The following is a 13,742-nucleotide window of genomic DNA, read 5'->3' on the forward strand; positions in this document are numbered from 1 at the left end:
CTCACCACCACTTTATTTAGAGCAATTAAAAATGGGAAATTAATGACCTTGCCAGTGATACATGCATTTCACAAACAAATGCATTTTAGAAAGCTTCTGAATTTTATCGAAAGCACTACAGATACTTACTTTCGACCCTTGTGGTTTCCTGCATTACAAGTTGCGACCTTCACATTGTTTTTCAAGGGGAATAAAACTTTCAGTGATGGCGAGGTTTCTTTATATGGATCAGATCCTCCAATCCTCAATGGTATTTATCTAAATCCGCCTCTCTATTCTGCAAAATAAATCATCAATTCCAGTACCTTGCATTTTTAAAGATGCGGCTATTTTTTAATACAGTAAAGACACACAGTGTACTTGGTCAACATCATGGTTTATTGCAACCAGGAAATGCACGGATTGTCATGGAAACTAAATGCATTTTATTTACAGTACATTGTCAAATTCTGTCATACAGCCAAAGCCAGGAGCATAAGTTTCTCCCTGGGAGAACACTGGGAATTAACCAATAAGTTGTCAAACAAAAGCCGCAGCATGGATTACACAGAGATCTGTACACCTCAGAGGGTTGCAGCAGTTCACTGATGAGGGCGTCATGCCACTACCACCTAAACACTGTCCAACAGATTTCCTATTGTGAATTACTGGCCTAAAGTTGAAAAATATTCACTAGATAATTCACAGCTTCATCTGGACCCCGAAAACTAACTACATTAGTCATTCTGCAAAACTTTCTCCAGCTCTAATTTTGTAGGTTTGAATATTTTGAAAATTTCTGATTGGATTACTTGGAATGCTGGCCTTGGATAAGAAGCAGTGACTCTTCTGTCTACTATGCAGAGTGTCTGTGGGCAGTTCCAGATCTGTTGTGCTTTTCCAGCATGTTCTTTTAATCATCAAAATTTATTTAATTTCTCAACATTTCCATGTCTTGATTATTTTGGAACTGTCGAGAGCTTTGTTCTGGAGTCTGACTGGTTCTGCTCAATTATTTGATAGAATGCAAGCTTTGAATGACAAGACTGATCTACCCCTATCATTGACAGTACACTCTCTTTGTAACTTTGCCAAATGTTCCAACAGTCCAGGCAATCAGTGAACATGTGCAGTCATCATTTTAGCATTTTCTAAAAAACGTTTAGGTTCATGAGATGTTCAATTCAACTTGATTGAGAAATCTTATGCAGACACGGTTCCTCAGAGTGATGTAAACTTTTTAGTTGTCAAAGAGTTAATCAGGACTTAAAACTCTCCCTTGATAACTGAAATATGTATTGTTGAAGAAAATTTTTTTTTTTGCATATGGCACTTTTTGCATCACGATGATTAAAGGGTTTCCTCATGGTGTTTGTATCTATATGTTATCAAAAGAATTAGCAATAAAAATTAGCATTCTTGGTACTGGGGTCTTAAGAGTATTTACACTTTTTTTTCCTTGTTAACTGAGATTATGTATCTATCTTAAATTGTGAAACTTTAACAGCATACTTCAAATAACTTCCACAGCTCTCATTGCATTCCAAGTTGACAAAGCCACTTCTCAGTTCTCTGAAATCAAAGGGGTTCATTCTGAGAAGGCTTAGTGCATTTGACTGAGACAAGAAGTATTGAAGCTAGCAAATCAGAAATTATCCATGAAGGCCCTTTGACCTCTCAAAAGACATTAATCCTTTAAATAGCAGGTATGAAACTATCTGCAGATAGAAATATGAAAACTTTTGAAGTTCTCATCATGCTAGCTAATACAACATGAGATCATATTTGTGAGACAGTGCTCATAGGTCCAGGCTTCAGTTTCTATCTTAGTTGCATTGTATTCAAGCAAGCTGATTGAATACTGCCAAGGTTGTTAGGTGAGACCTTTGTTGATTGGAAAGGTTCCGTGTGAAATGTCTTTCAATAGTCTCAACTCAGCTAAGAGTGGATGCGGCCTTCAGCACAAAACCCATTTACATCAGAGATAATGGAAACAATCTGGCACAAAACTGTTAATGTAGGTCAGAGAGGTAAATTGAGAAAAATGTATCTGGCCTCAGTTCAGGGCAATCATATAAGCTTACTAAGTTTAGAACCAAGATGAATGTAGACCATGTCTGGTCTGACATGTTATAGGTGCTGCCAGTGGGTTGCAAAACTGAACAATACACCCCGGTCCTCACAAGAAATGTACTTGGTAAGTATGAGAACAAATGTGGTCAACACTTCAATGTAAAACTTTAAACATGACAGATGCCCACTTTCACCCTTCCAATGACCTGTTGCTAAAAAGCTAGTCAGTAAGTTTAATTAACTTTGTAACAGTGACAATCTGTTTTAAATAGATCATGGAAAGCATCTAGGCATAAAGTGCACTGCTTCCTCTCTCTGATCTTCAAACAACTGGGAAGTTTTAATTCTTGGGTTTGAAAAAACTGAAAAATATTGACAATCCCGACTTAGGTCCCATCAATCAAAGAGGAAGGGATTTTCATCCTGTTATATTCAGCCAGACTGCAATCCAGAAAAGACTGTTTGCCCATCCATTAAACCCAATTTCTTTGTTGTACTCTCAACCCTCAGCCAGTAGATCCTGGGCTCAAAATACTGTCCACAGATTTGATCACAGAGTCTAGCTTGCCATTTTGGTGCAATACTGAGATAGAGGTGCACTGTCAGAGGTGCAAGTTACAGATGAAACATTAAACAAAATTCCATCTACTCTCTCAGGTGGATGTAAGTGTTCTCCCAACAACACTAAGCAGCAGACTAATTCTGCTGGTATAGTTCGCAAGTATGTTCTCACCGCTGCCTGTGGGATTTTGCTGTACCCACTTTGCATGTTGCTACATTACAAAAATCACACACTTGAAAAATACTGAATGGATACTCAAGTACTTCAGAACATTCTGTCATGGAATTTGCTGTACAAATGCAAATCCTTCAATGCAGCCCTTCGAAAATGTTGAAACTTTCAAAAGAATCCTTCGGGTATTTTTGGCTGGAATGCAGTCTTGTTCATCCATCAGCCTGGAATGATCTGGGCAACAAACAACTGTAGTGCTTGAAAATATGTGCTTGAAGAGACACGAGTTTCCTTCAAAACATGTTGTTTACTCTTGTGCGGAGTTCACAACCAATGGAATTTGCTTCCAACACAGTGTGACAGATATCCCTTGAGATACTTCTACTTTGGGAAGAAAGGAAACACCAGTTTATGAAGGTGTCCAATGCTTCTTGAAAAAGATGATCACCCCTGCATTGAATAAAATTTGGATGCCCTGAAGGAGAACAGAATATCTTGAAGTTGAATTCAGTAAATAATTTTGCTCTCGAAGGATCTCACGATTGGTTTTTCAAGCTGAAACACAAAAAACCCTGTTAAAATAGCAAGAACATACTGCAAACTATATGTAAAGACAGTTTGCAGACAAAATATAACAAACCATATTTTTGTTTTGCTTTGCACACACTAATTGCTCGCCTACTATTGACAATCATTTATGTACCAAATGTAAATATGACTGAGGACCCAAAGATTAAATAGACCGGAATTGATCTGTTTCAATTACCATTTTCCATTCACAGCAATGATTCTGCACATTTTCTTGTAATTCTAAAGATACTGGTTGGACCCTTTTCCAATTTTAATTCTACCTTCAATAACCAATTGATAAAAATGCAAGTTATGAACTTCAAATTGAAGGAAGTCTTTCTTCCACACAGGGTGTGTCATTCCAGTGTGAGAGGTTGTTTGCAACTATTGGAAACCTATTCCATTTCTGAAGGAATATTTGGCATTCTGAAAGAATCCAAATGCTGGGATGGGTTGGTAGGGATTGCAATATTCCATGGGAAATCTAGAAGACAGGGTTCAGCATATTTGCCACTGGCTTTCTAACTTTGTCAGCCTATAAGCAATTTATTTCTGGTTGGACATCCAATGTGCATTTGCAGGAGTAATGAGCACTGACATTTCACAATCTCAATATCATATTTAAAGAACCACTCTGGTGAGTGTGTAAAAAGATATGTTACACACTGGAAAAGGCTGCATTGCGGTTTACTGATGGCCCTCTTCTCGTCTTGCTGGGTTTAATGAAGAACTGGAGATAGATTCATTCCTTAGTAATGAGAGGATGATGTCCACTGCTGACTCTAAGCAGGCTAGGCTGGAGATGGCTAAACAGTTCAGCAGCAGAAAGACTGTATTATGCTCTTGGACTTTCAGCAGGATACAGTTTAATTGTCTTATCAAATCAGCAGAGCTAAGTACAATTGCCCATCATCCTATTTTCTCACGATATGCAATCTCAAGCTGATTTATAATTTCTTGCATCTGTGCAATCTGTAGGTGCCCCACTCACATCTAAATCCACCCATTCACCAGGTTAATATTCTATCTCAGTAGTTTCATTCTCATATCTATCTTTGAACTTGATCTAGACAAAGCAAACCTAATTTCCTGACACTGCTTATTCAAGCATCCTTTCACATTTTGAATTAGCACTTTCCTTTGCAAAGACACTCCACAGTTATTTAGATCCAGAATAAATTAATACTGTCTTAACAGGATGGACAAGGTGTTGTACAATGTACATTGTTGATACATTTTTATCAGCAATACCACTTTAACATTTCACTTTCTTTCAGAGAATGACACAACATAGCAAAGTCTTCCTCATTTACCTGAGTTACCCATAGCCTGACTGATATTTTTCTTTATTCATTCACGGGATGAGGGTGTTGCTGGCTAGGCAGCATTTATTACCCATTTCTAATTGCCCACAGGACAGTTAAGAGTCAGGCACATTGCTTGAAGCCAGACTAGGTAAGTATGACAGTTTCCTTCCCTAAAGGGAATTAGAGAACCAGGTGGGTTTTACCCGACAACTGGCAATGGATTCATGGTCATTGTTAGATTCTTAATTCCACATACTTATTGAATTCAAATTCCACCATGTGCCGCGTTATCTGTTATCTGAATGTTATCTGGGTCTCTGGAATAATAGTCCAGCAATAATACCACTAGGCCTTCGCCTCTCGATTTGTGATTGGACAATTAATGCATTCTTGCATTCATTTTAATTATAAATTATGGTATCCCTGTTTTTGAAGCTAATTAACTCAACCATTTAATGAAGAGTTGAAGTCGAAATGCTGTGATTGTTGTGATTGCTGCATGAAATGACAAACAGGTCTTTTCCAGTCAGCAATACAATTTTGTTAACAGGGCAGCTTTTAACAAAAGCCTTCATGTCGTTACAAGAATTGCAAAACATCTTGAGGCCCTGATGCTGCTAATTTGTGCAACAGTCTGCATGTAAACGGTGTATGAAGAGTCAAGAAAATCTAGCTAGGAGTAAGATTATTATGCACACTTGAAATTACTGGCTCATGGATTCTAAAATGACAAACAGTCAGCGATTTATAATGATTTTCCTCATGAGGTAGCTCAGTGAGCTAAATCAGAATGCTACTGCTTTGAGTTATGGTGTTGCTTTCAAATGTGGAATGGAGATCATGTTGAATGATTCAAATTCCCATTTTTTGCTTTCACAGTAGTTAATTTTGCTTTCTGGGCAGGAGCCTATTTTTCTCCAGTAATGTTTATACGAAGGATTTTCCATTAGTCACTGCCAAGAATAATCTGGTCAGGTTATAGAAATCATGGTTGTTTGTGCAGAATAGTTCTTGGGATTTAAAGTGGTCCCTCAATAGTATCATAACAAAGAATGATACAATCCTTGACCATGAGAAGAATAGGAATGAAGGTAAACCAAAAGTTCAAAAGCATGTATTGCAAAAATAAATATATAACTAATTAAAAGGTAAGTAAATTTAATTCAGTTGGCAGCATTCTCACCTCAAAGTTACATAGTGGCGTGGTGATAATTACTGGATAAGAAGTCCAGAATCAATACTAATGCTCTGGAGACATGGGTTCAAATCCCACCATGTCAGCTTGTGGAATTTAAATTTCATGAATAAATATGGAATATAAATCAAGTTCTGGAATATAAATCTAGTAAAAGCAAGGCTGTTCACTGACACCCTGTAGGGAAGAAAATCTGAACCTTTACTTGGTCAGGCTTTCCCGTGACTCCAGACTCACAGCAATGTGATTGACTCTTAATTGCCCTCTGCATAGGCAGCCCAAGAATAAATAGGGATGGACAAAAAATTGTGGAATTGCCAGTGATGCTGATATCCCAGGAAAGATAAGTGGATTTGGATAAGACTTGTGCATGGAAATACCTCAATCATTAAAGGTGGCAGGTGAGGTTGACATAACAGTTAATAAAATATGTGAGACTTTATTAACAAGACATTACTTTGGGCTCAGCTTGAGTAATGCATCCAGTTCAGGGTGATCGCTGTCAGGAGAAACAATGCAGAAGAGAACAACAGGAATGGTGTCAGGAATGAGGATTTTCAATTCTGAAGACGGACTGGAGAAGCTGGGACTGTTGACCTTTGAGAAAAGAAGGCTGAGAAGAGATCTGATTGAAATATTCAAATCCCCGAGGGCCTGGGCTGAGTAAATGGGGAAAAAATGTTCTGATTCATAGAAGGATCAAGAGATCTCAAGTCATCAGTGGAAGAAGGAAAAGTGGGATGTATAAAATCTTCTTTACCTCGTGAGTAGCTACGGTCTGGAATAAACTGCCTGACAGTGCAAGGAAGCAGCTTCAATTCAGATAATGACTAGGAAATTAGACTATTTGCTGCAAAGGAAGAATACAGGGTTATGTGGTGAAGGCAGGAGAATAGCACTGAATGCTTACTGGGAGAGCCAGCATAGTCATGATGAGCCAAATGTCCCCCTCTTGTGATTCTGAGGTCCTGTCTGTAAGGTGAACTTAAACATTCCATAGCGTCGTTTCTAAGAAAAGCAGGGGAGGTTTCCTGGCCAATATTTATTCCTCAATCCATATTACAGAAACAGACGACCTCCGTTTTAAAATTCTTCCAACATTCCAAAATCAATTACAGTTCAACAAAAGGCCTGTGGCTGCAAACTGCATGGAGACGTGGAATGCAATATAGTGAGGGAAGTTTATTTTCCATTTCTTAAATTCTGAGATTTGGCTGTTAAAAACATCGGGACAGTGGAACAGACAAAAAGAAACTGAACATTTCATCTTTTATGCTTGCTTTACCATTGAACTAGGTTGCCTGCTGATCTCTTGTACAGTACCAAATGAACTGATCAAATTAATGCACAAATGATAAATTTCATTCTGTATTTATTTCATGTGATGTTGAAACTTTAGCATTTTTATTATTCTATTCTTTGTCATTTAGAACTTGCGATTCTTATTTCCATTTGCCACATAATGCTGCTCTTGACTCAGCTCATTTGTTGCTGTCACTTTCATGTTACTGTGAGACCTTTTGCTCACATTGCACTCCTGGCTGGCCTCCCACATTCTAACCTCTGTGAACAAAAACAGGTATTTCTGGAGAGAATCAGCAGGTCTGGCAACATCTATGGAGAGAAAGCAGAATTAATGCTTTGAGTCCAGTCACCCTTCTTCCGAAAACCTCTGTAATTTCTGTAAATTTGTGTTCACCCACAAGTCTGCATTCCTTGCTTTAACTTGTGTAAAGTCTTGTTCAGCCATCATTTTGGCCCTTGCTGACTTACATTTCTTCCTGTCTAAATAACATCCATAATTTAGACTTCTCTTCCTTTGTTTCAAATCAATCCCTGGATTCAGTCTTCTCTCTGTTTCCAATCTCTTCGAGCCCCTCTGAGATATTTACATGCATCCAATTCAGACCTTTTGAACATCACAACTTTAATCTCTCCATTATTGGGCAGCTTGCCTGTAGCTACCTTGGCTCTAAATTTTACGATCTCCTCCTTAAACCTTTCCCTTTATTTTCCTCTCTTACCTCGTTTAAAACAGGCAAGTGGTGGTTTAGTGGTAAGGTTACTGGACTCATAACCCAGAGTACCAGTTTAATGCTCTGGGTGCATGGGCTTGAATGCCAGCCTCTTAGATTCTGAAATTTGAATTAATTTTAAAATCTGGAATTAAAACAGATTAGCACAGTAACAACCATGCTGGTTGTCAGATAACCCACCTGGTTTTCTGATGGCCTTTGGGGAATGAAACTGCTGTCCTGACCTGATCTGGCCCACAAATGACTCCAGGCCCTAGGCAATGTGATTGATTCTGGCTCTTAGGGATGGGCAATAAACACTGACCGAGCAGGCAATGTCCACAACCCTTGGATGCTTTAAAAAAATGATACTCCGTAGTATCTGACACTTTGACAAAGCCTTTGGTCATTTGCAGTAATGTCACCTTATGTTATTTACTGTCAAATGTTGTTTCCTTATACACTTCTGAAGTGACTTGGGACTGTTCATTATGTTAAAGGGGCTACGGAAATGCAATTTGTTGGTTTTGAGGCAAGAATCTTTATACCAACTGGCAGCTTATGTGTGATTTTATTTCAAAGAGAACGTAAGACAACAGAAAGAAAATTAAAACAGGAGTGAAAAGGTTGTCAAACAGGGCTTGCAGCGCCAGATGGCATACAAGTTGTCAGCTCTGAATGCAAGCCAGCAGTCAATGGGGAATGAAAGTTTACAGAAGAATATCATACCATCTGATCCAACTCAGATGATCTGTCTTTTTCTGGTTCAGTGACAGCACATTGAGAGTGAGTTTTGGCAACCACAGAACAGTTTCGATACCACCTCTGTGTCTAGTCCTGGAACTCATCAGTGTAAGGCCAGTTTGCAGATGTGAAAACTGCTGTTTGAATGGACAGCCAGAGAAATTGCAGGCATATGGTGCAAGACCAATACATTACTGAAAGGCATTTTTAAAACACACAGTTCAATCTCCCTTCTCTTAAGCGGATTGAGACTTCCACTCAGAACTCATTGTGGAAATTTTCCTATTGGCATTTTATTTACAAGTTCGATGGAACTATCAGCATCTCTCTGATGCCACTGTCACAGACACAGGCTTATTTCAGATGGGAGACTTTTACAGGTTTCCAATTCACACTGATTTGGGAAAGCTGCTCTTGATTAGTGCATTGCACAATATCCACGCGAATGCACTGGCTTCTGTTCTCCTCTTTCACAAGAAACCATCAGCAAGAAAACATGAAATTTGCAGACCATTACATTGTGCTAACAAAACTGGAATAACCTTTTTGGTGTGTTACACTGTAAGGTGCAGACAACAAAGGAAAAAGGAGGTCCACCATCAGTTATATGTCTATACTTGATGTTCAAATTCAGCCTGATTCTTTCCCACTCTTCCTCAGATCCAAATCCAGGGTGGAGAACAGTTTTTTAGTAAAGGAAACCTATTTTATTGAAACATAGTTAGATGTTGGGTACGTATATGCCATATAATTCTTCAAGTAATTCTCTATAATCAGGCAAAATACAGCTTTGCAATTATCTACATTTTCGGGCAAATTTAGCAGTGTGGTGTCACAGAGAGGGACAGACAGAGATAATGCTTTTCTTGAAGATCACATGCCATTCTGTCAACATTCAGTATCAGAGAAATCATAGCAAAAGTGATCCCTGCAGTACAAATGCTAGATCCACACATCAAATTCCAATCACAGTTTTCATTATGATCCTTCAATCATTTCCTTCAACTATGTATCTAATTTGTTTTTAATTTTGAGGCTCGCTCATTGCTTGATGCAAAGAAAACTGCATGCCCACAACATGTCTTGAGCCATTTTCATCCTAAGATGCTGCTTGGCCTGCTGTGTTCATCCAGCCCCACACTTTGTTATCTTGGATTCTCCAGCATCTGCAGTTCCCATTATCTCTTGAGCCATCTTCAGGCAGGGCTGAAATGGGCATCCAGCACTTCAACTTTTGAGGACATATGTAAAGTTCTGTGGATATTAGAAGAGGCCTGTGCCATTTTTGCGTGGTTGGGACACAGTGATTTTTTTTGGGTAGCTAGGTTTGTATGAATGCTTATTCTCGCCTCTTAAAAATAGTAGGGTCCCTACTAGTCAGAAAGTATCCTTTCAGTCAGTCAGTGATCTTTTCACGTCCTGAATTGCAATTTGGCGACTCAACATGAAAAGCTGCAGGATTAGTTGTTCCCTTGTCTAATATTTCAAGGCAAATATCTTCAGCTCAATGTTTAATCCCTTCTGCCCCATGTCTTCAGAGTTTTCAAAGCCTTTTAATTCAGACTGTCTGCCCACATGCCTCTCCAACATTATAAAACCTACGTTTAATGGAGGCTCATGATCAGTTCCTCATTGGCTTTCTAGACTTTCACAGTCCTGTCCACCTTGCTGGTGTCCTGCACTCTTGACCTTTGGCATGGCTTTGGCTGATTTCACTTACAAGATGCAATATTTTTCTGTTTCACATTTTGAAACGAGCTACAAAATTCTTTCTGCCCCTATAGCACAATACCTAACATGGTCTGGCTGGATACATTTTTAAAAGTTGAAACAGAGGAAAGAAGAGTGGAACAGCTAGTATTGTTTGAATCTGACCCTGCTATTGTTTTGAATATTCATGAAGGAGAACAGTTATATTGGAGTGCCTTTCTGGCTGAGCAGAGTAGCCTGAGTCTAGGTGCTTTACACTTAGGTACCTCCAGGTGGTGCTTGATAGAATTATCCCCAGCAGCCAGCTTTCTCTGAAAACTTACAGAGATCTATGCTGATACATAGTGGTCTGAGGTCCAGGACTAATTTATACCCAATGGTCTAGGATTTGCTAAACTTTCTGGCTTGGTGTAATGTACAGCTGAGCTTCATGTGCATTGCTCCATAACAAGCCTGGCACGCTTCGCTAGAACCGCATGAAATCTATGAAAGGATAATGCACGTACATCATTCAAAGAAATCTAGCAACATTTTTTCTTAACTTGGCATGAAGGTGGCTGTTATTTTCATTGGTAGGCCTTACAACGTTCTCAAAAAGCCCACTGCACACACTTGACAATATTGACACATAGGTTGCTACAGGGAATGCGTAAATAATTTATATTTGTGAACTGCAAGCTCCCACAGAGTAAGATGGTGACAAAATGGAAGAACATATTGTACAAATGGAAGATTGCTTTTCACATAATCGAGTCTGAAATGGTGCATTTTGGTCAGAACAATACTCCTTGGAAAATAAAGGCAAAGGCACAAATACATTTCTGCGTTTAAGTAAACAAATTATTGAAAGCAATCAAATTTAGTATGTACACAAAAAGCACTGAGTTCATTTTAAAGAGAACAAAGTTCAAGAGCAGATGAGCTACCTTAATGTTGGCACAGACTGTAGACTGACACTGTCAATACTACGGACACTTTAATTCTAATCTTCAAATTACAAATAAGAGTATGGAAGAAAGGATAAGCAGCACAAAAATCCAAATGAAGATCCATCTCACCTCATCCACTGAGAAGGTATGATCAGCAAAGTCTGAAGAGGCTGGGGTACTTTTTCTTTAAAATAATACACTGTTTGGCGTACTTTATTAAAGTCTTTAAAATTATTGAGGGACTTGCTACACCAGAGGTAAAGATGCCTTCGCATACATGGAATTCAAAACTATGAACTGTAAATATCTGGAATTAAGTGTCTAAAGATGACCATGAGTGCATTGCCAATTGTTGGAAAAACCCATCTGGTTCAGTAATGTCCTTTAGGGAAGGAAAGTGCCATCCTTACTTGCCTACATGTGACTCCAGGCCGACAGCAATGTGGCTAACTCTTAACAATTAGGGCTAGGCAATAAATGTTGGCCTAGCCAGTGTTACCCACTTCTCATGAATGAATTAAAAAAAACAGTCAATAGTAAATTCCAAAAAGGAATTCAGCAGAAACGTCTTCCTTCAGAGAGCGGGAAGAATGAGGCACACCACAGAATGAAACAAACAACATAAACTCTTATAAAACTGAAAGAACTGCAGATGCTGTAAATCAAGAACAAAAACAGATGTTGCTGGAGAAGCTCAGCAGGTCTGACAGCTTGTGAAGAAAAAAAATCAGAGTTAATGTTTCAGGTCCGGTGATTCTTCCTCAGAACTGATGGTAGCTGGGAAAACGTTGGTTTATATGCAGAAAATAGGGAGAGCGATGGGATAGGGAGTAAACATTAGGATAAAGCCTGAAGAGAGAGAACAGCAGTTGGATGGACAAAGGAGTTGATAACTATCAGGCTAGAAGGTTGAAGATTTGTTAATGGGGACTGTTAGGGACAAACAATAGCTAGTGTATGACGGCAGGCTATGTGATAACAAGGCGTGATGTCTAAGGTAGGGGACTAGGACATAGGAGAGTTTAGGCCCAAAATTATTGAACTTGATATTGGGTCTGGACAGCTGCAGGGTCCCCAAGCGGGAAATAAAGGGTTGTTCTTTCAGTTTGCATTCAGCTTTGCTGGAACACTGCAGCAAGCCAGAGACAGAGATGCTGGCTAGGGAACAGGGTGGTGTGTTCAAGTGGCAGACAATGAGTAGCTCAGGGTCTTTTTTGCAAGCAGAATGTAGATGTTCTGCAAAGTGGTCACCCAATCTATGCATAACCTCTTTGATGGGGAACTAAATAAGGCAAAAAGGAATAGAAGAACTTATCAACAGAGTGAGATAGAAGTAGGTGAAGTTGGAAGAAGTATGTGTGGAGCATAAATGTCAGCTTGCAACTGTTGAGACAAACAGCCTTGTTTCTTCATTGTAAATTCAAGGCAGTATAATGTAATCTAATCTCAAGACTGATAGATTGATCAAGTTTCACACTTACTTTCTGGACCGCTCAATTCAGATCAATGCTTTTTAATTGCTCTTAGCTATCTATTATTTAGTAAAATTTATCAAATAACAGATGGCATTGTGGAAACTGGCACAGAGTGTACTGTTGTGTTCTTGTTTATATCACATCATGTTGTCCTATTGACAAACTCTTTCTCCTGTGGGAAACTGCTTCTGTTGCAAACTCACTGAAGCATATGATGACAGCCCTCTGCTTAATTTAATAAAATTGCACCGAATGAATGGCACAAACTGAGAAGGCAGAAGTATCTGTATTTGATACAAACGATAATTCAAGTCAAATGGCACAACCTTTAGAATCCTGGCATCTTCCCCAGCGAATAAGTGATGCTACTAATTAAAAAGCCTTGAGGAATTTAGAAAAACAACTTTTCATGGCACACAAATTTAAGACCAAGGAGACCAGACAGGGCTTCAGTCAGTGCATTTTCATGTCAATTCAATCCTACTGTACTAACAATTGTTCTAACTATTGTACTAGCCGCAATTTAATTCAATTAGTAGCTTCGGTAGCTATGCGGGTTTGGAATAGCAAGGAGAACCTGACTATAAGAACTCAGTTTGACTCTTTGACTGGAATAGACCTTGGGACAATTTACCTTCTGATGTAGTTATCATGTAAGCATGTTCAGCTGACTATTACAAATGTACCATTATCCACATTGAACATTGATGGTTCATTCATATACTCATCTCATCTCAGGTGTGCATCTCCAATCTGAGAAAGCATGCTTTGGGAGACAGCAAACTCAAAGATTTACTTTCAATCAGACAGAGGTTCAGAAGCAAATGAGAAAAGGAAAACACTGCAGATGTGGGAAATCTGAAGCAAAATCAGAATTCAGTGGTCCAGCCAGTATTCGTGGAGAAAGGAGCAAATGCTCAGGTTGCAGTTTAAATGACCTTTCGCCTGAATTGAACCTGACAGAATGGAAGGGACAAAGCAAGTTCAGAGGGAGATAAGTGAGAGTGAGTTA

At 38.9% G+C, this 13,742-nt stretch overlaps 1 protein-coding gene across 5 annotated transcripts in view; it reads right to left on the minus strand.

Moving 5' to 3' along the window:
• Window positions 1–357: 357 nt before the first annotated feature.
• zmat4a (zinc finger, matrin-type 4a) overlaps window positions 358–13,742 on the minus strand; it is a 164,413-nt gene continuing 151,028 nt past the window's right edge. For all 5 annotated transcript variants that reach the window (XM_048523224.2, XM_048523228.2, XM_048523223.2 and 2 more), the window contains one exon: window positions 358–3,340. In XM_048523224.2, the coding sequence (XP_048379181.1) occupies window positions 3,322–3,340 (19 nt within the window). In that variant the 3' untranslated portion in view covers window positions 358–3,321. The remainder of the gene's footprint in view (window positions 3,341–13,742) is intronic.

Source organism: Stegostoma tigrinum, chromosome 40, assembly GCF_030684315.1.
Source record: "Stegostoma tigrinum isolate sSteTig4 chromosome 40, sSteTig4.hap1, whole genome shotgun sequence".
Lineage (NCBI taxonomy): Eukaryota > Metazoa > Chordata > Chondrichthyes > Orectolobiformes > Stegostomatidae > Stegostoma > Stegostoma tigrinum.